Source organism: Struthio camelus, chromosome 10, assembly GCF_040807025.1.
Source record: "Struthio camelus isolate bStrCam1 chromosome 10, bStrCam1.hap1, whole genome shotgun sequence".
In the NCBI taxonomy this organism is placed as follows: domain Eukaryota; kingdom Metazoa; phylum Chordata; class Aves; order Struthioniformes; family Struthionidae; genus Struthio; species Struthio camelus.
The window spans coordinates 12,155,221-12,178,604 of NC_090951.1; the positions used below are offsets into that span (position 1 = coordinate 12,155,221).

The following is a 23,384-nucleotide window of genomic DNA, read 5'->3' on the forward strand; positions in this document are numbered from 1 at the left end:
TGAGGTCCAGTAACATAGGACAAGTGTTTAATTCATTTGAATTAATGTGATTTTTATGGAAAAGATCTTGTTAAAGAAATCTGGATTTAGTTTTTTTTAATTAGATTACATTTGGTTAATAAAGGTAACTCGATAGATGTAATGTGCTTGGCCTTCTGTAACGCTTTTGACTTGCTATCATACAACATTTTGATTAGTTCTATACAATATTAATAAAGTACAGATTAAATGGATTAAAATCTGGCTGACAGTCAGACAAAAGTACTTATCAGGAAAGAATCATCTTCTAATGCTTGTTCTTTTTTCACAATGGGGTTACAGAGGAGTTGACATTAATTCTGATGGTGTTTGACTTAATAGAAGTGATCTCTAGATCCCAATAAATCATATAGATGTACACCTTTGAGAGCTAGTAGATCATCACAATGATTGGAAATTCATTTAGTAAAATCTGGATCATTTTACCAGCTGAGCTTATTAATACAAAATGTTTTTAATATAGCTAAGAGTTGTCATATGTGTGAGAAGAAGGAATTTAGATGAAAGCTACAGGGTGCTGGAGTTGTGATCTGAAAATAATTTAGAAATAAGGGTTTGCAAACAACTAAACATATCCTCTGTGTAGTGAAATTCTCTCAGAAAGCTAATGAGATTATGTGTGTGTGTAATATGAATCGTATATTTTTTGATATATATTGTGTATATTTTATATAAATGCACACATACACACACATCTCAGAACAAAGGCTTGAATATCTCGAAAGGTGTGAATATAGTCCAAGGTAATTTTTAGGGGTTTTTTTGTTTGTTTTATTTCTTTAAATCTCTCTGTATACTACTTTTATCTGGTGTATGTGAAAGTGGTATGCTAATGTCAGCTCCATTTAGGAAATGAGTGTAAGCAAAAGGAGAATAGTTCACTGAAAGTGAGTGCCTACACACAGAATTAGCCAAGTATGGTCACTTTGATATGTTCTGTTTAGCTTTGATAAGATTGACATGATCTAAGCAGTGGACAGTACTGTGCGGGCTACTTGGACACTTAAACAAAAAAGCCCTGTGAGCCCAGTAACTGTGTGGGGAAGCTGGGTAAATTCAAATGGAGACTAACACACAGAAACATAATAGAAACCATTGAAAGAAAGAAAGGGAAATGATGAGTTCTACCTGTTTACAAAACCAGCACCTTTTTAATGGAAAACCAGCATATTTTGGCAAAGGCTTTTCTAAGTAAGGACTCTTGTAAGTTGAGCATAAAAATCTATGTCTGTCATTCCTCACCTGGGCACAAGGAAGGACAGATAGTTGCGGTCAGGACACTGGGGTGGGCAGGATGAGAAACCTTCACCCTTCCGAGAGCTGCTTTTGGTGCTGATCAGCACTGCTGACAGAGCAGAGAAACTGCATCGTTCATCAGAAAACTGCCTCCAGCCCATGATTTGGGTCGTTGCTTCTTCTCCTTTCCTTGGGCTCTTTGGTGCTTGCGGGTCATCGCTGCACTGCTGGCACCAGCTGCTGCCACTGCACCTCCTCGCCTGTTTGTATGCTATCGGCTTACTGAATCCAACAAGCGATGTCCACTTGTCCGTAGAGAGATGGAAGGTACAATGCGTTAGTAAAAAGATAGTTGCCAGCTGAATCAAGAAGGATTTCCAGCATTTTTCATATTCCTGGCAGAACCTGTGTCTTTGGCTTCCTGGACTCTGTTGGAGCTGCTCAAGTCCTGTCGCAGGGATTTGCAAGGAAAGAAATAAGTTGTGAGAATTGCAGTAGATCAGCTCAGTGCTGCTTGGCCTTAACATTACAGTCTGGGGCATGCTTTGAGGCAGCATTAACATGTAGGGTTTTTTTCTCCGTTGTCTTCAGGGATGTGATTGCTTGTTAATCTGAAGTCAGCAGGAAAGCACAGCAGACCTCGTGGGGTTAGGCTGGTAGCTGCCGTCCTGCAAGTATTGCCTCTGTGTGTTGCCCTGCTTTCCTGTGTGCCTTCATCTTTGTTTAGGGAGAAGGAACTGTGTTCAGTGGGTAACAAATCTTCTCCATAAAGAGAGCAGAGGGTGCCATTTTGGCGTACGAGCATGACAGTGCCTCCCAGCAAATGTGGCTTTGCTATGCAGTTTCACATCTTGACACAAGCTCTAAGTATACATGCAGCATGAGGACAGCACTTTTTCTTTTGTGTTTTGACAGATCCAGGAATTACACTGTTGGCCAAGTGCTAGATTCTTGTTATAATTGGTACTAGTGGAGGCTCTGAAGGGCCGGGAGTGAAGTCACTGGAACATTCTCACAGTTTTAGGCATGCAGTGAAATGCTACACTCATTTATAGTTGGTTGATGTCATCTTTCTAATCCTTATGGCTTTAATTCTTTCTAATAAAAGCAGTAAATGTGCAGAAACTGATGAGCACTGAACTGGGCAATTTCCTGTGTGTCACTTATGAGCAGGCAAGTGAAGTTGTCAAGCCTTGCATGACAGCTTAAATTGTTAAGAGTCCTGTTAAGGCTGTACTTTCTCTTACCTTCCACTCAAATGGTTTTTCTTACTCTGACGTGTGGAATAGGGGAACCATGATTAGTGTTTGTTCTTGAGACTGAGGATGGAGGAAAGCAAGAGCTGCAGAGGTGTTAAAATTATCTCTGCTGAATGTATCTTGTTCCCCATGGCTGGTAGTCATTTCTGTTTTGTAATTTGCTTATTGTTTGAGAGTTCTTGGAAGCTGAAATTAGTTAATGTGTTTTTAAAGCTTTATTCTTGTGAAATCAGCTTAGTAAAATTGTCCAGGCTTGCGAGGAAAAACCTGTATGTTGGAGTTTGCAGGACCACATGCAGGGCAGTGTACCTTCTGTTGTGCTTTGCAGATGCTCTCAGGTTCAGTTACATTGGATTGACGTTAATCTAGCTTTCTAGTCTGTTGGGAGAGAAGATTGTTGGACACTCAACAGGTTAATCTGGACACCTTCAGCCGTATAATGTTAAAGTGTTGATTTTTTTTTTTTTTTTTTTTTACTCTGGGTCTTTTTCAAAGACTTATAAGTCCTCTCTAGATTTTTATAACAGATAGTTCATAGCCCCAAGAGTAGCTCCTTGGAGTCATCTATCTCAGGCTTGGCTCTCAAAAGAGTAATTCCACTGGATTGAAGAGGCAAGTGTTTGAAATTCAGGAGACTATAAAATTGATTCTTCCATAAAGAAGTAATTTGTGGTAAATGGTGTAGTCCTCTAGGCAGCTATTCACTCATTTTATATGGCCAAGACCCTTGAAACATGGACACAAAGATTAGAGAAGGACATCTCTGATCTGTCATTTATCTGCAGTAGCCAGGAAAACTTTTCTTCTCTTTTGATGAGTTAGTATCTAGGAGCAGACCCAGGCAGACATACAGTCTAGATTTCTGAGAGAAAGAAAATTTTTTTCTTGGTATAGGAGGGAAAAATGTAGTTTCAGGAAAAATTTGGTGTTCTGGAGTTAACTAGATGATTTTGAAACACTTAACCAACTCTCCCTTTCTGTATTACTCTAGTGGACTAGACTCACTCAGCATGAAAACATATATCTGATTTGTTTCTACCATATGTCATTTCTGTTTCTGGTATTGGCCTTCCTAATGTCCTTGTTGCGCACTTGTCTAACAACTAGAGATCTTGGATATTTCTTCTCATTTAATATTGTTGTACATGCTGTCCTTAAATATATTTGTCCATGGCCTCATAGAGGAATGCACTATGATAAGGGGCACTAAAGAGATAGTAACTTGGTTAGAAGGACAGGAGATGCGAGAAGATATGTTCCCTTTTATCTGCATGTGACTAGTGTTGGCACTGCTAGACTCCTGACATGGTGGGACAGCAATTGGATTCCATACATGACAAATTTAAGATTTTTTTTTTCCTTCAAGGTAGATATATTTAATCCTTTGAAAAGTAAGGAGTGTTCTTGATGAACCTTGATAAAGCACATTGAACCAACATTTATTCTTGACATCTGTTAAGTATGAATACTGAAATACTCAAAATGACCATTCTAGACATTCTCTCTTGAGGAGATACAGTTCACATGGTCTTCATAATGATCTGTTGTTCTTTTTATTTGATGAAAACATCAACATTCAGAGCACTTAGTAAAATAGAGTCCCTGCCGTAGGAGTTTGTTCTATGCAGGAGTAGGCCAAAAGGGAAAAGAGAGGAGAGGATTTATGTAAATCAGACTATGAGGCAGCTTGAGTTTTGTTGCGTGGATGTTTCGATATTGTTATGTTCAGTGACTTTTTCTTACGGCACCTGTGATGTGAAAACATCTTACTATCAAAATTTAAGTGTTAAATATTTTTGAGGGAAGGCTTGAAGTAAACTGAAATATTGGCCATTCTGTTAATCTACCTGAGCAGTAGAAATCGGCTTATGAAAATTAAATTCAACATACCTCAGTCATAGTAATAAAATGATACACATTTTTTTGAATATTGTAAAGTACAATTGAATAGGCAAATTAAACAGGCTTCTGCTATAAGGTTGTTAGTTTCTGCATATCATACTGAGAACACTGAAAGCAGTGAAACCCTAAGACGGAGAACTTCCTGTGTGATACAACTAACATGCAAGAGTTTAGAAATATTTTTTATAATTTATTGAATGTTAGGTTGTCTCAGTGAGAAAAAAGTATCCATTGTAATAACATGCTATTTTAAAGACTGGATTACTGTATGATATTAAGTGCTCCTAACCAGCTAATTGTACATGCTGTAGTTCATAAAGAAATGATTTTTCCCATATTTGTGTTAAAAATTACCTTAGCTACAGTAAAGAATAGTTAAACTTCCATCACTTTTGTATTTATAACTCTGAGCCTTCCATTAATGCGGATAATGGGAGTTGGCTGCAGTCATCCCATTATGTTCATCTGCCACCATCAGCCAGAGCAATAGGGATGCCCTGAACATATGAAACGTGGTGGCTCCTGCAATAGTTAGAGCATCTCTTGACTCATGTTATTTCCTTAAACAAGTAGAGAAGGAAGTAGGAAATTCTGTACAGATGTCACCTTATACTTTCTCCTTAACTAGCAGGTTGTAAGTAATCTTGTGCTTTGAGTTCAAGAAGTTTGAAGAGGTACAAGTTTAATAATAACAATGAAACTTTTCTCTTTATTATGGTCAGTTACAGCTAATCTCCTTTTAGAGTTTTAGCAGGGATTTATAGGGATTCATTTGTGTTTTAGGCTTGGAGATTAATTAAGTACCTTTCTACTGCAAAGAAGAAACAGAGAGAGAATTGGCTCAAAGCTAAAACAAGATTCCAGTACTAGCGCATATATTAAACTTCCTTTTATTTGGTTGTCACCCCAGTAGGAATGATTAGTGGGTTGTAAAGAAAGAAAATGTATTGCATTACATCTATTAAAGCATGTTTTATATGTAACAGTAATTAAAATATAATTGAAATCATGAGTTCTTCTAATTATTGGCTTTACATAATGCATATTTAAAGAGTGAGCATCTATAAATGTGTCCTTTTTACACATCCAGAAATGGTTTGCTGGCAGCATTTTAATTAAAGATGGATTAGTTAAAACGCAGTTTAATCATTCTGTCATCAAAGGATTTAGACCTCATTAATTAGCTGTTGATAAATAGGTTTAAATTACAAAAAATTTAATTTAAAATATGCCAGCTGAGATCTAGAAGTATTATAGTTAGAAATGGAGCAATGAGTCTTAGAAAATTTCATGCCATCTCTTTCTGTAATATTAGATTAAGTATGAAATTTAGACCACTGAGAACTTAGTTTTGTATTACTGCTAATGCATATGACTCCGAGTGGACTTTAGAATTGATGAAGAAATAAAAATGAGACCTTCTTTAATGATCATTGCTTTATGCTATTGCTTTGTACTGTGGCAGTGGGGATCTGTGTTACTCGTTTGTGTACTTGGTGAAGATCGAAAACTCGTTTGAAAATCCCTCTGCCGTAGGAAAGGGATGAGAAGAAATCCCGGGTTCCAGGATTTAGCGCCTCCCAGTGGTTGTGCAGGCGCAGCGCAGCGAGAGCTGGTGCTGCTGTCGGCTGCCTCAGGGCAGTGGGTGGGGAGATTCAGGCTTGCGGGCAGGAGCGTGAATCAACATACTGATGCTAGCACAGTGCAGAAAAAGGACACATTTTCCCGTCTTAAACTGTATGCTGTACTGGGTTCCCCTTGATATCGTAGCTGAATCACCCAACTTAAGATTGGTTGAAGACTGCCCGTTTTACTTGCTGTTGCAATGAACTCCAGAAGTGTATGCACGGTCCGTTTTCACTACCAGCTGCAGGTACAGTTGTTCAAATTATTTCAGCTCCGTCATTGCCAGACTGCATCATAGCTGCAGTCACAGTGACAGCAATCTCATGTCCTGTTTCTACTTTTTCCGTCTGTTACTTAATGGTGGTAGTTCTTTCACTCAGTAGAGCTCTAATGTAATTGTTTGCATAAATCTTATTTTTATTTTCTCTGTCACAGTCCCATTGCAGATTTAGCAGGAGACATGCTCTTCTGTTGACAGACAGTATGAAGTTACTACAGGTTGAACTTTTACATATGGAAAAGCAGAAAGTCATGTAGACCTGGACTTGCAAGTTTGTTGGAATAACATTAAAATCTTTGCCATTTAGTACTATGGATACTTCAGCCAGCGTAATTGCTAGCAAACAGTAACTGCAAAAATTTTAATAGTTGTCATAATATTTGAATTCATAAGTCAGCCAGTTTTTAGGTAGATGAATCTAGCAATTCTGACAAATCACAGATGAATTTTCCAAGTAGAATTAAGAGTTTCAGAAAAATAATAATTTGACAACCATACTTGAAGACTTCCTTAAAATGCTCTTTGAATGCTAATTTAAAGATTGACTTACTGTAAAGATGTATATACAGAGCACTCTAGCAACTATCCCATCTGTAGGGTACCTGTTAAGTTGTCTTGCCATGCTTCTGAATAAGCAGCAGCAGTATGTGAGGTTATAGATCTACATAATCATTGTTTGCATCCAAGCATTCATAACGAAATGGGTTAGCTGAATTTCTGTGAAAACGTGTCATTTGGTGAATTTTCAGAGCGAGATAGAGAAATGTAGCACCAGTGGAGAGTTAGATGAAAGGCAAATCAACTGGAGGTGAGTTTGAGAAGCTCTTAGAAATTATATCTATTAAAAGGCTTGCCCTTTCCTCATACTAGGGGGGAAAAAAAACCAATTTAGGCCCAAACAGAGCTGTTAGTCTCTCTGAACTCACCAACCCATGTGATTTATCCAAAAAGATGAAATATCAGCTAATATCATATAACCTCTTCAATTATTCTGTATGTAAGACAGGTAATTTATAATTTCCAATTATGCAATTAAAATGCTAATTACCTCTAACCTAAATTCTCAGTTCTTGAGCTGAGATTACCAGTTACTTTCAATCATTTCAAATCGTATATGACAGTGCTGAGTTTGAATTATTTATCGACTTTGTTTAATGTGTCTTTGGTTTCAAGGTGTCACTACTGGCTGGTGAAATGACTTAGCGGGCTTTGTTTTCTGAAGGCATGGCACCCTTGTGATCTGTCATTCTATATGCTTTAAAGGTGTCTGCATTTTGGGGTGATCTTACCCTCTGTTCTTGCCCCGAGCTCTGGCTAGTCATCTATGTTAGTAAATGAAGTTGCACATTTAGAAATATCAACATGTATTTTTGATTACAAAGCTGAGATGATTCACTTCTATACTGTTTCTGTGCAGTTTTTCCTTATTTCATAATGTGAATTCTGCATTACATTAATATGCTACCAGTTCCATATGTCATACCAGCTTACTGCAATTCTACTTCTTCTATCCCTGCTAAACTCAAATAATATTTTTGTCTTCTACGGACCTATTATGATCTAGAGTTTGCTGCAAGGAAATAAAAATAACTTAGTTTAAGAACAAGCACCAGAAATGTCAAAAATTAGAACAGAAGCTAGATGTTGGGATTCAGAAAGATCAAGATTTTTCAAAAAACAAGAAATATTGCTTCTGTTTGTACGTAATAGAAATTATGGCAATTTTGAACAGACCTACTTGAATGTATAGCTGCTTTCAGTATTTTTGGAAATCCCGTTAGCTAGTAATAAGCTCCGGTATCTCTGCTCCATGAACATGCGCAGCTACCCAGCCAATGATTTGAATCTCTAAGATTTTCCATTAGAAACAGCATAAACAGTCAGATTTAACAAGTCTGTACATAGAAGCATTTTTGTTTCCTTTTGTTGATGGAACAGTAAGTTCTATTCTAAGGAATTTCCAGCGACGTGGTCACTTAGATTTTACAAAAGCAGTGATGTTATTTATTAACTATGTTGTCTCTGAGCTGTAGAAGAAACCTTTGCTCATTGGCATGCAGTGCTAATACTACTTCTTCTTATAAATGCTTGTAATACACCACTTGTTCATGAACAGTAAACTGGATTATTTCTCCTACCCTTTCCCACTCCCCTTACTTATTCTTTCTCAGTGAAGCACTGAGTTTTTTCTATGAAAAGAACCTCGGACATGTTTGCAGTGCTGCATAAACTCAGCGCGCTGTTGTAAGCTACTTGAAATTAGCATTAGATAAGCTAAACCTCAAAGCAGCTGGTTTGCTCACAGAAAACAAATAAGATTACCCAAATAAATTGTTGAACAAAGAAAACTGCTGTTTGTTTAAGAATCTCAGTGTGGCTAGTGTGGGATTAAACAAAGTATTGCTCGTCTGGATTATATACTCACTGGCATGAGTTGTTAGCCACTCTAACTGGCACTGCCTCTTCTTTACTGCATCTGCAATTCTTCCGGCTTAGCTTGTTGCTCAGCATGTGTTTCAGATACCATGGGCATTGAGTGTGGATTCACAATTACGTGTTATTTGGGCTTTACAGCTTCCTCATGGGAACGCATACTTAGAGATCTAAATGATCAAGATAGGGGCTGCCAGTGGTGGTATAAAAAGAGAGATCACTTTTGGAAAACTTAGCCTTTTGCGAATTATTTTTTAAAAAGCTTAATGTTTTAGCCTGTCTCATGTCTAGTTTGGATATTGACACCATACAAAAGCATAAGGGCACGTTCTAGTTATAATTCAAAACTAATTTAGTCAATAGATAACTAATAGATATTCACCTACTTCTTCCAACTGTACTCATAAAAAAAAAAAAAAAAAAGAAAGAAAATCCTCCAAGTTCTGTATAGAACTTCCTTAAGCTACTATGGCTTCCAATTTTATAGTTCAAAACCACCTGCTTGCATTTCAAGACAAGTCCCAAGGGCTGCTTTCAGAGAAAAATATTTTTGAAATGTGTAAAGGTTTCTTTTTATTAGGCGGCAACTTTCTCAAAGGTGCACTGAGAAATTATTGTGATCTGAAACATCCTCAAAGCAGGGAGTGATCACTTGTGAAACAATTTTTAAATAAATATATATTTTCAATTTAAAAGCCTTAATGAGATATTGACCCATGAGTGTCTTTGACTCTTCTGTTTATTGCATGCTTCACCAGGGGAGTTACGTTTATGACAGCTGATCTCGCTGATACAAAATCTAAAAAATTGGTTTCTGAACTGCTATTAGCCAGCAGGTGTTCTTGAAGTGACTCTAGTGTCTGAAAATAGTGAACAGGGTTATTCAGTGCTTCTAGTCCTCCTTCGTAGGAAACCTTGAATGATTAGTTGTTGATCCGTCCCAAACTCGTGCGTACCTGAATTCTGCAAAGCTTCACTGCCGTTACTGTCTAAGGATGTGAGTCTGGATGGAGGGATTGAAACATATTTTGGACTGGATTGTCATTAAGCATTCGTCTTTTTTTTACTGCTCAGAATAGTGATATTTCTTTGTTTTCTGCAATTAAATGGGAATTCCAGATGAACGTGTGTTTCCCTGCAGCTCCCAGAGAGTGTATGGCGAATGGAGGAATTGGGTGACTTCCAGAGGGATTGGTAAGGACCCCCCTCTCCATAGGGACGCGATTTCGTGTTCGATTCTCAGCATCATACTACGACCTTTCGTCACCCGGCAGCTTCTTGGCATTTTCCTTTCCACACTAGGGAATTATTTCAGTTTTTCTGTATCCGTGCCTTTGATGAGGATTCTGGCTGAGTGGATGAAAAAAGAGGCAAGAACAAAGGAAGCTGATTGATCCCGATGTTGTTAGACTGGTCACAGTTGGCCTTTTCTTGTTGCTAGTGAAGAGGGAGCAGATACCGGTCTTCACTGTTCGTAGCAGGAGCTAGAGTCTGGGGATTTCAAGGTGAAGAGGAATACTTTGTTGAATGAAATTGTGTATATGTTCTTCCCCCAAGTAATCTGGGAGGATAATAACGAGTATCACAGAGAACATTATGATATCCGCTCAGTAAAGTGAAACTTTAGCAAAAATTAATGGGAATGTGCATGCAGTACCTGTTTGCTTTCTACATCAAGACTCTAATTCAGCCTGAAGAATCTCTGAAAAACCAGAAGAGTGTCATAGGCTGCGCTGGCTTTTCAGCTAGATAGGCTTTTTCTTCCTCTTTGAAAAAATGTGTTGTTAATTGCAGCTGAAGAAAATCTTCCTATCTGAATTCAGAGTAGAACCAACAGATTCAGAAGATGCCATTGAGGAATGTTTCAGGCAGTTACAGAAACTAGACTTAAGTTTTTGATAGGGTCCTTTGTCAGATATCCTTGCCACTTTCTGTTCCCTCTCTGTTTTTCTTTTCTCCAGGCTTACTGCATTTTCTCTCGTTGTGTGTTACCTGTTTTGTAAGACTTAGACTAGAATAATTTATTGGATTTTTATTTGGAAGATGAAACTCTTTGATGCAGAAGTATCTTGGTTTTGGAAGTGAATAGCTGAGAAATATAAAACGTGATTTCATTCTGGATATTTGTTGTAGCTCAAAAAGAGCCAATTACAAGAATTCAAATAGAGATTACTTGATTACTTCTCTTGGGAAACAAAAATCACACTCTGACGAGTGCCTGATGAAGACAAAGATCTGAAAATAAGCTAAAAGTATCTGGGGAAGTTATTGCAGACTGCTTCTGTCTCTCCTACTTTATGTGCCTTTGTTCCGTCATTCCATTTAAGGTAGGAAAACTGTTAAAATGGAACTACCTTACTTGATTCAATTCCCATTTGGGTCAGAGATCTGACTGGAATTGTCAGGATATCTTAGATGCCAGGAGAGATTGGGTTTGAGATGATCGTAAACCACAAGCAGTAAGAGCATCATGGTAAGAGGGAGTCTCATAATCTACAGACAGAAAGACTCTCCATGACTGGTTTTACTTTAAACAGATGGATTAAAAGTTGCAGCTTTTTTAGCATTTTGGGGGTTTATTTAAATGCATGCAATACTCCTTCAAGATCTCAAAAATACTGAGTGTGTACTTTTCTGTTTTTCCTAATGACAAAGAACCTATTATTTCTGAAAGGTGAGTTTTCTTGTGTTTTAAATCAGCATTGTCAATAAAGTAGTCAAGACTAGGCAGAGCTGTGGGGCTAAGATTACCTGATGCCTCAGTGTATTTGTGAAGATGGAGGCAAAGCACTTTTGTTAGACTTACCTGAGCATTAACAGGGGCTAATGTTTGCCCTTTTTTAAGTGAATGGAAAAAATGGCAAGTTTTTAAAAATGATCTTTGAACTGTACATGTGATTAGTGAATTGTAACTTGTTTAAAAAAATTGATGTTCTTGGAGGAAAAAACAGTATGTTACCTTTATGTTAAAAGAGTTGTTTCTAAGCAGTGAAAAGAACGTTCCAACTCCAAAGCTGTATGCAGTAAAAAGCTAACGTTTGACATGCCCATACAGCATTGGCTGATCTGTATACACTACTGAGATAATATGTGAATGCTAAGTAATACATACACCCTCTAGGGAAATACTGCATGAAACATGACAGGAAGCTTTGAAACACATGCAAGAGGAAAGAGGTCTTTGACTCTTGTATCTATGTGGGCTGCGTTAGAAATTCACAGCGAATCATCCAGCACCAACATAAAACTGCCTAAACATATGTATCATCCAGTCAGAAAGACCAGGCTAAGTTCAAGATACAGTATTGGCAATGTGTGTGGCACTTCAGATTAAATGATATTCTATCCAACTGTTTCGGACTTCTCGCTTTTTTTATCTCACGGATAAAGAATTTTGTAGTGCATAGGCAGAGAAATGCTGGCATGGTGAAGTTTAGTGGCAGCATTTGCATTGACTTCAGTGAAATCAGGGTTTTAACTCTGAAGTACAGGTGACTTCTAAAGTTCTATGTATGCATTTTTCAGCTTTGAAAAGCCAGCATTTACCATCAAAGGGTTATGTGATACTTCACTTAAATCTTGCACATGTTGTACAAGAACGTTAGCTGTCTCTGATAGCAGTGTTGAATTAATTGCCAACTCCATGAGCACATTTCTGACAAGTCGTAGCCTGAAAAAGTAAATTCAATGATGTGAGTAGTTTTACTGCTTCTGGTGGAAAACACGTTACCTGGTAAAGTTATGCTGTCTGCAGCTCAATCCCATTAAAAACCACTTCTTACTTGCTCTTAAAAAGAAAATCTATAAATGTTTGATGAAACAGTCAAGTTTCCTCTTTCAGAAAACAGAAATGAACTTCAGCCAACAGCTGGATTATAAAGCATGTCTTAATTTATTTACCACATTTTATTGCTAATCTGGGAATACAGTGAAAGGTGACTACTATTACTCTGCTGCACAGTTTCATATAAATTTCAACCATGAATATGCGATCAGTTGTCATATGGTAAAATAAACCCTGCTGTCTCTGCATCACTGATGATGGAAGGATGTTTACAACCTTCATTATTTCATTTTTAAAGCTCTTTAGAAGGTTACTGAAAGTTGCTGCGGAGAGGAGATACAAATCGTTTAGTGTAAAGGGTCTATAAAATGCAGTGAAAGTTACTTCCTAGAACATAACTATACCTGCTTAACAATATAATACAGCCTTGTGCGAAATGCTGGTGTACAGTGTCTTGTGGAGTATGCCTTGCATACAGGCAAGCATGCTGCGGAGGAGCAGGTCAGTAACTTTGTTTCCCTCTGAAAAGCCCCTTAGATGAGGAAGTGTCTGCATGAGAGCAAAAGGCAGTTTATAAAAGTTTCATTCGCCAAATTCAGTGATACTTCTGCTATGCGTGCTCCATTTCAGAGTTTCTCCTTAGCGTCCCTGTCATTTGACCTACTCTTCACAGTTACAGGTTTCTAGGGCAATACAAAATTAGCATTTCTATCTCGTAAAATGACCACATTTGGAGCAGAAGAAAAATCTTGTAAGATGTGTCTCCTTACAAAGTCAGGCAGTAGTCCCTAAATGTAGGCTTTTCTTTTTCTTGTCTGATTAATTTGTATGTTTTGTTTTGTTTCTCTTGAAATGCTGTCATTCAGTATAATTTTAAAATCTGATTTGGATTTACAAGTGTGTAATGTCTTCAGTATCCTTCACAGAATTTGGACTGTTCTGTGGATTGCTACTGCAGAAGGACAGAATCACATCATCTCTATTCTTTGAATAGCACCATTATCACTCTGTGTTAATGAAATGATTTTAGTATTACAACAAATGAGTTTTTCAAATCCATTCAGTATTAAAGGGAATTGGATTGTAATTAGAGCATATTTCAAAAAGAACAAAAGGGTCCATGATATGTGCTTAGCTCTTAAAGCACCTAATCCTATATTAATTGTGCTTCGGGCACAGCTACCCTCCTGTGAAGAGAACTTGGACAGTAAAGATAAAAATGTTCCAGTACTTTTAAGGCCAAACGGCTCCTCCAGCAGGATGGCATTGCAATGAGAATAACGATCGAAAGTGCCTGGCTGCTTTCCCTCCTCTTCCCCATCCCTCAGGCGCAAAAGCAAACACTGAGGTCTCATAATGCTCGTCATGCGTTGTTGAGGACTCAGCTAATATTATCACAGTATCTGCTTGCTGTTGGGATTTGATCTTTGCTGATTCTTCCCATTTGGGCAGGGGAAGATCATAGTAGTATGTAAGTATTTCAGTGTGAAATTGGGTAGTCTCATGTTTTCTGTGTGCATATCCTGGTATGCACAGAAAACATGAGACTCTGCATTTCAGCGGGAACGGTAATGCTAGTAGAGCGTGCCTGCCTTGATGTGGTGGCAGAGCTCTGCTAGTTTATCCAGAGAGGACAAACCACTCTGTCAGATGCAGTTCAGGCTTCTCACACCGCCAGGGATGTTTGGTTTAGACAGGCAATCACAGAGGGTGTCAGTGAGATGGGTAAAATGAGAGAGCTTCTGCTGAAATTTGTGGAGGTAAAGCTTGGCCTAATGTGGAGAGCTCTTCCCCCAGGCACAGCTCACAGTGGCACCCCTCTAACTAGCCCTTCGTTTTGGGGCTGGTCGAGGCCAGGCATTTCAGGCAATGCAGCACCAGCTACCTTTGCACCCACCCGGGAGCTTTCACTGGTGGCAGGTTGGTTGGACTTTACTTTCACTGGATCTCCAGGCCACGGGTGGAAGGCAGCAGGGTGGAAAATACAGATTGTGCATGTGGTTAGGTCCCTGAAATGCCAGCAGGATGTATTTTTCTCAACTTCACTATAGATAGTTTGGCCATTATTTCAGCATTTGTTTACCTCTTATCGTTGTATTTGTTCTAACAACCTTTTGTCGACAGTATTTTGCCTTGCTGTGCTGGATTGCTAAAGAAAGCAATTTGCCGTTTGCAGCACTGAGCTGCACTCTAGCACCTCGTCTTTGCTGCAGATTTCCATAATGGGCTTCCCAGAAAGCACATGATGGGTTGCAAAATAGTTGAACTGTGGCTCTAGGTGAATTTGAGTGCTAAACTGAGCCAGGAATTTGCACTGACACAGCTGTACTGAAGCAAGACTTGCTTCCCCGCCATCTTGTAGTAGTTTTGAATATATTATTAATTACCAATTTCTTTTTTTGCAGCCTTTTTCAGCACTATTGCTATGCTCGAGGTGGGATGCGCCATACTTCCTACACTTGCATCTGTGGCAGGTAAGCTGAGAGTTTATGCCAAACTGTTGCAGTGTTTACTATCGATTTCCCACTGGATATACATAAAATTGTTTTTTAGGCACATAATGTGTTTGTAAGTGCCAGCAGAGTGAGTTTCAAACTACTTCATCTGGAAGAGCAAAGGGAAGGTGGCTAGTGCTGTGTCTTAATGAGAGAGCTGGTTTACAGACTGCTGCACCCAGGAGATGCCGCGACGACTGCTGCCATTGCCAAGATCGTGTTTATGCTCACATCTGTGCTGCAATTGGCTTTTTTATTAAACAGCATTATGAAGAAGGGTTTTAGAGCTATTCTTTGTTGCTCACAGAATACTTTCTTTGAATTATGCCCTAAGTATTTCATATTGTTCTCAAAATTCTTTCCCTCTGAAGTTAGGATGCAATTAAACTAATCTTGGAATTTTGGAATTTTTTGCTCCATCTCTCTTTGCTTGCTGAACAGCTGGTGTTGGAACTATTGTATTTTGGAAATTATTACAAAAATTATCCATGTAATTGTAGAAATGCACATTTTTAATTTGCAGAACTGGCAAGAGTATACAATACATGTTGAAGGACGGTCATGTACTTTGTGCAGAGGTTAGTTTTATTCTTTCAGTGGAATAAATCTACTTGGTGGTATAGGACAGTCAGATGAGGTGTATATGTTGCTATATATGCTCCATTTGTAGATCTACTGCTAGTCACAATCTTTTGCCTTACGCTGAAGTCAAACAGACCTATAAAAATATTTTTTAAGATAATGACAATGAAGTTATATTGCTTTGGGGGTGATGAGAACAATTAGCATCCCTCCTTCTGCTGTTTACTCAATTGGTTATTCCCAATTTATTGGGAAACAATAGATTGAGAAACTGTAAATACAGTTTCCCAGTTTATATGTAAAATTTGAGTAGGAGCATGAGCAGTTTTATGGCAAATTGTGCATCTGGATTGTCTGAAAAATTTCCCCTTTTAAGTACCATCATATAACTTGAGAATTAGCATCTCATTGAAATGAGACATCATCTCTGTGGTGTTGTTACAGGCTGAGATGGTAAAATCAGCTGTTTCTGTGTACGTTTTTTTTACAGTCAGACAGGTTTCACGTTTACTTTAAATTAGGACCTGTTGTGCGGGATCTGATTTAGCATACAGCAGCTGGAGACCATCGATGGTGTCTCCAAACCTACGGAAACTTCTTCTATACGCTTTTAGCTGGTCTTTGTGACCCTGCAGGAACAGGCTGAACTCTTTATATGGCTGAAAAGCCCAGGACTGGCATTACATGATGCAGCGAACCTCAGAGAAGGGAAGCCCCCCCCCCCCCCACTACCAGCAGTTCAGACCTGGGTCATGACAGGAGCTCACTGAACATCCAGCCCCATCCCACCCTATCCCATTCCATCCCACCATGCCAGAAGGGCTTAGCAGCCTCCTTCGTGTGCTCTGCAGGCCTCAGTTGTCTACTTCCCCTTATATGTGGGGCTTCACGTTACTCAGACGCCATTGTGCTGGGACAGAGCATTGTATCCTGCCACTGTTACTAAAAGTAGAGACAAACTTGATTTAAGAAAAGCATCTTTAGGATACAATATGAAGGTCTTTGCCAGTAAATTGTTATATTGTTATATTTGATGTATAATTGTTATATTCTGATGTATAAAATTGACCTGAGCTATTTTGAATTAGGTCATAATGAAATGACTGTAAGTAGATTTAGTTGATGGATTCAATTAACATCATAACGAAAAATAATAGGCATTTTTTATTGCAATGAAAACTTTATGCTTTGTAAATATTATACTTTGCTGCATTTAAGATTAAAAACAGCCTTTGCAATTAGGGTTTTGAATAGTTAGGTATTGTTGTATTCATGCTGAGTTTTGTGGTTTTCCTGATGTTTACAACTGTAGTATTTTGACAGGATCTTTCCTTTTTAGATTACAAGCTAGATAAAAATTTCCATAGAAGAGAATCATGCTTTTAAATTAAAAAAAAAAAACTTTATTATTCAGATTTTTTAAAAAAAGATGATAATAGAGGCATATTTCAGTGACTAACTGCGTTTTGCTCAGATTATCAAAAATGAAGGATATTAATGTATTGGTGGGTTTTTCTTCTAAAACTTTTTTTTATTTTATTTTTCCTGAGGGTGTGGCAAAGTGTAAAAATATTTGAATGCTGACATATTATTTGGGGTTTATAAAGCAAATCACAAAGCCAGAAATCAGGAGTAATCAATACTGTATTTCAGTACAGAAATAAATCACTTGGCATGCATGTTGAGTGAATTCATTTGTTGCTGTCGCTATCCGGTGTCACAGTCTTCAGGAGATGGTAAATGAATATTCGATGTGACCAAATATGACTTTATGCATTCACTTGCATGTATTCACTCTCAAAGAAGTTGAGAATAATAGCACACATATATTAGTATTATCGGTGGTCACATAATTGAATTAGTCCTGTAGTGAGCAATGCTAGCAAACACTGTATCAACTTACAAGTGATTTGAACTGCAAACAGACGTCTCATAAATGCAACTAAATGTGAATAACAGTATCTGATAAATGTACTTGGATATAATTAGCGCTAATTTGCAACGTGTTGACTTCAGAGTAGTGTTCAAATGTTAATGAATTATTCATTGCAGTGTCTTAGTGTACCAAGTAGCTGTTTTTAGAAAGAGGCAAACAAAGGTTAAGTCGCTTGCACGGTGCTTCCTTGTGAGCCTGCCATGTTTGGCTCTTGTCCTTGCAAACTAAACTGTATGTCGGGGACTAGAGCAATCACCTTACAAGAAACATGTTGATTTGTAAGTGTGTGAGGTTATAATTGTTAACCTGCAAAGTCTATACTTCGAAGTTACAATGTGGAGTAATTTGTGTCGTAGGGATAAAAAAGCAGATGTTCGGGACCGTGATAATGAAATTGTAGGAACCTCTTATGGGATATCCAAAAATACTAGTGGTGTGCTTCATTGTCACTGAACGTGACAGTGTGCTTGGTGCCTGTATGGCCATTACCTGCATCCTGGTTTGAGTGGAACGGTCACCCACGTTCCCCGCTGGTAGCAAGGCAGAGGGTGATCCCTTGTGACAGGAGGTAGGTGGGGGAATCGCTGTCTCCACAACCACCACAGGCGCCTGGGGCAGCTGCTGTTAGATACTGTGGCATCTCAGACGTGGGTTCAGATTTTCTCAAGAGATGTCTCAGATGACATCTCTCACCAGATAATACTGGTGATTAAGAATAAAAAAGTCCAGTAAAATGTGTTTCGCTGTCTGAGGATCATCATAAAGCTTTTAGAATGAGAATACAGTAGTTATTAAATATGTTTGTATTTCTTTTCCATATAACTTTTTAAAATTTCACCTTGCCTTAGATGAAAAAGTGGAGAGAAGGCTGTCAATGCTTCCTTCTGGATTCATTTTATTATTTAGATCTTGATGGAAATAGTTTACTGGTTTAGTTAGTACTAGTTTTTCTTTAGGTATTTTTAAGTATAGCTAATAGTTTTTCTAATGCTGCTCATGGACTTAATGCTGTCCTTAAAATATTGTTGATGGTCCTCCTCTTCCTTTTTCTTGTGCTCATTTATTTTCAGAGTATTTTCTAACTTAAGATGTATTTTGGGGCTTTTTATCATTTTCTAGCATTCTGAATCTCTGTTTGAATGTTTGCATTCTCAGTGGTGTTAATTTGCAGCTTTTCTGCTGCTTCATGCAATTCTTTCTGTAACAAACATGTCTTTGGCACCCATTAGAGGCAAATTACTAAAGGAATAAAAATAGAGGCACAGAAATGAATTGTTTTGAAGCCACCTTGAAAGTCAAGCTGAATCATTATGAACAATTTCTGGCCAGCTGTAACATTGACCTTGTGGATATAAGTCACTTCAGTGAAGTTTCTGTAACTTCACAGTTGAAACTTTTTTCTTGCCTTCGTCTTGGGACAGTGGTAAAGACACCTCGGTGAGCAAGGTGTGACTTGTACCTTTTGGCAGAAACAGGCTGGAGGTGTGTCCACATTAGTTTTTTAATTCAGGTCAATGATGCATTTCTGTAGTAGATCTCTCACTCATCCCTTTGTGTCATGCCAAGGACTGGCATCCTTTTGGATGAAACATGGCTGGGAAAGCTCTCAGGAGTGTTCCTGCTCTACCTCAGTTGCTAGTGGGTGTTCAGTCCACAGGGCCTGCCTAGAGCTGATCAGTCCAAAGCAAACAGCTCCACCACCACCACTACTGCTCCCACCTGACATAAACCCCTGAAATGCATATGATCAGGTCTTCAGCACCCACTGCTTCTCTCTGTGGTACAATCCAGTTTGTGCTGCAGAGCCATGATTTCCATGAAAGATAAAGAGTCTCTTAATGCCAAGAGAAATTGTTTGCTTCTTAACATTTAAGTAACAACGGTGAAAAACAGATTTTCACGCATCTTCCATAACAGTTGGTGCTGAACCTTACAGAAATATTTTATAAACTAAAAACCTTTACATTCAAATGTGCTAAGGAAATCTCACATCTTTGGATTTGGAATGTCTATTGTTGAAAACATTTGTGCAGTACTCGCATTTGAATACATGACTTATTTATGTGGCTGGTTTGATATGCGACACTGAGAGTTCCAGCATATAAGTAAACAAGTTATCTGCAAATACACTGGAGTGGAGTCAAGCCCTTAAGCTTCATGAAAATTTTTGAGAAGTTGACCGTAAATATATTCTCATGCTAATATGCTTCTCATGCTTTATCCCCATTTTTAGAAGGAGATAAGGAATAGTATCTGCAGCTAAAATCCTGCTGACAAACTGTTGTGCTGCTTGCTTGTCTGCGCGCAAGGGTTCAGAGCAACGTGCGGCTGCTGTCAGCTACTCCCAGGGAGGCAGAGCTGCTGCTCTGCCTCGGAAAAGCCCGTCCCTGCTCTTTTGCCACAGTGTGGCTCAATGTAATGGCACATGGCGTTTTTACACCCATTTGTGGGGTTTTTGTTTTTTCCTATCAAACAAAAAGGTTGTGGGTTCACAGTGCTGATCAACCAAAGCAGAGGTAGGAGCTGACGCTGCTGCTGTCGCCCCCGTGTCAAAGGAGATGGCTAGTGCTGGGAACGTGGTTCCCGCTGTACGCACAGGCTGACGCAGAAGGCCTTTTCTTCTGATTGCTGTCTGTTGTCATATATAGCACTTTTCTTCCAATTTCCTTGCCTAGAAAACTAAAATTGTGGCCAGCAGGAACTGCTCCACAAAAGCCCAAGAGATAGGAAAGGTCAGAATGGAGCTTGCTTGTGTCTTCCTCCGTGTATGCAAGTTTTATGGGACTGTTTTTTAATTATCTGCACGACAGATCAGACATCCTAGAAATAAAAAGCAGCCAGGTGGTAGCCAGTTGTAAAAATGTCTCTAAGTCATTGGACCAGCATCACAAAACATATCTATTGCAGCCTTAATTATGCATTTTTTTTTTAATTCTTGACTTGATAACTTTAATTTTTACCTTTGGTGTCCATACATTAGCAAAAATACAGTTCTGTATCAGCACATCATTCCTGCAAATCTGAGACATTGTCTTCTGCCTTATTACGTAGTGATTCCTTTACGTACATAAATATACTTAGCAATAAAATGTTATTGCTTTGAAAATATTAACAGAATGCAGCCTTTTAAACTGCGAGCCTTCAGAAATTTAAGAAGCCATTTATTTTCTTCTCTGTAGTCATTGCTTATGGAATTGTTTATCTGTGTGAATAAATGATCAATTAAATATCCAACTGACCACAAGTAGTTAATATATCTTGAAGGTAATCTCTTTTTGGATACAGTGCATGTGTTTTAATCAATTTCTAGTTGTATGTATTAGAAGTCTAGTACGAGAAAAATGTCAGGTGGCACATTCTCTTCAGATATGAGAAAAGGTTCACTGAAACTGAGCTTCCCTTTCCTTCCTAAAATATTAAGCTGTTCCTCCACCATAACTGAAGAATCAAATTTGAGCAGGATGACCAGCCCAGTTCTGATAAAATGTTACAGACCAGCAAGTCAGCTTCAGGGGTCAGAGAGATGCCACGGTATTCCTATCCCAGCAGGCGTATTTTTGGGTATGGTTCAATTCTTTTAGCCTTTTGAAGAATAAGAGAGAGAGAGCATTTATCTGAGGGGAATAATAAAAGTAAAATCAGTAGAGCTTGAGACCTTTACCTGTCTTTTAACCTATGTTTGATAGAACTAGAGGAATACCAGTAGATGAGAGAGAATGCCAAGACCAAATACAGGTCACTGAACGGATCACTGAGTTTCAGAAGTGTTGAACAAGGGTCCATGCTTCTCCAGAGATCTTTTCCCATTCCTGTGAATCAGCAGTTTAGTCCAAACAGCTTCCAGGAATAGAAATCTTTCCTTTGTAATGTGAAGATGACTGGGTTTCTTCCACTTTAGTAAGAGGTAAAAATAAAGTAACAGTTACTGTCCCAAGTATTACTGCTAACATTATACACGGAGAACATTCCCCCAAGCATGTACAGTGTGCTCGTTCCAGTGGAGATCATGCATAGCCGTGTGAGAGGTGAACTGGCACTTCTTGCTTGGATAGCTGAATTTTTCCAGGCCTAGTAACTGCTAGAGCATTTCAAACGGTCAAATTTTACTCCAATAAAAGCTTGATTTTTATACCTTGTAATGTTTAACCTCAAACAGGGAAACGTATCACTTAGTAATCAAAAAAAAAAAAAAAACCTGGAAGGAAGTAAATGGGTATAGGTTAAAAAATTGCTCTTACATCATTGCTTCCCTTAACACTGTCATCAGTGTGGGAAGTATTTTATGTGAGCAGGGCTGATATCCTTCTGCAGAACAGTTGCATCTTATAGCCAGAATTGTCAAATGCCCAGTTGGTACCCATTTCTTCTGATCGAGATGCCAAATAAGCTATTACAGACTGTTCTGAGGCAGGTTCTGTGGCAGTTTTCATAGGCTGCAAGATTTCATGCTTAATATATCAATGCACTTGTGATCATTTCACAAGTTAAAATGTTCCTTCTCATGTTATGTGTTTTAATGTTTCTTTTTCTGTTAATTCTGCTGTGTTTTCTTTTCACCTGTCAGTGGGGAGAACTCCTCTGTTTTGCACTATGGGCATGCTGGGGCCCCAAATGATAAGACTATTGAGGATGGAGACTTGTGGTAAGTAAACGATTAGAGTTTCTTTGATGTTTTTGTCACACTACTACTAAATTTCGGTATGTACAGTGTATCTACTTTTGAACTTAATAAGACAATGGTTGCATAAAGATAGAAATTTAAATCTTTAAAACAGCATGTCATTTTGGGTGCCAAACTAGTCTTGTTTCCTCCAAAGGTCCTGTATACCTGCATCTCTAGTTGAAAGGGAAAAGGAGATTGTTTTCAAACACTGTGTTCAAGGGGCATTTAGAATATAGTTTAACAAATTACTCTCTTTTAAATATAAGGACAATTGCAAAAATTGGGATCCAAGTTTGCATTTGAACTTCAGATCCAAACCTCAGCTCTGGTAGTTTGGTGGCGGGCGGTTGCTACTTTTTAAAGAATTGCATCAAATTGCTGTATAGATGAGCTCTTCCAAATTCCTCTGTGTATGCAAGATACCCCAGCCTGAAAGTGGGCTTTTTAAATATGTGAGGAGATCGCGCCTTCTAGTGCTCTGTATTGTGCCAAAGATTTCGAAAAAGATTTTCCTTAGAATTCGGCATTGCTGTAACATGGTTGCAAATACCATACTTTTCTCCACCTGTGTTACTTGTCCACATGCTTTACAAATAAAAACCAGTGTGAATAAAATCACCAAATATCTTACTGTAAATTGAAAGACAAACTTAATTTTGTGGTGAGTAGCATAGCAGAACATAGCTTTTGTACTTCAGCTCCCAAGACTTTGATCAAAAAAACCCTGCATTCATAAAAGGACAGAGCTACTTTTGGATGAGTATCACAGACATTCGGTGGAGGATGTGTGCTAGATTACTGTTGTAACACTTCAAAAAGAGTGCAGGTGGGTATTTTCCCAGTTGCGTGTGCAGATGTTGAAGAAAGCAAATGAGTATTATCATAGATAAGCCCAAAAGCTATTATGGAAAACGAATTGAATCTCAGAAGTAAAAAAATTATGCCTTGTTGGCTAGTGTTCTGGGCATATCTGCAGGTGTTGCAGAATGAAGTTACTGAGTTACAGATAGGTAAATTCTTTATAACAGTGTAAAAACTTTTTAAAAAGCTTCTTGTACAGTAGTTTGTGTTATCTTCATCTGTGGTGAATAGGCTACTACACCATCAAATACTGATGTTAATTTATTGCAGTGCAATAACTTCAACTTA

The 23,384-nt window shown here is 38.3% G+C and overlaps 1 protein-coding gene across 1 annotated transcript in view; it reads left to right on the top strand.

The window, feature by feature from the left end:
* The window catches only part of PEPD (peptidase D), a 143,727-nt gene that overhangs the window by 66,940 nt on the left and 53,403 nt on the right, over positions 1-23,384 (top strand). Inside the window, exons 10-11 of the mRNA XM_068955612.1 lie at positions 14,965-15,033; positions 22,137-22,214. Coding sequence (XP_068811713.1) covers positions 14,965-15,033; positions 22,137-22,214 — 147 coding nt within the window. The remainder of the gene's footprint in view (positions 1-14,964; positions 15,034-22,136; positions 22,215-23,384) is intronic.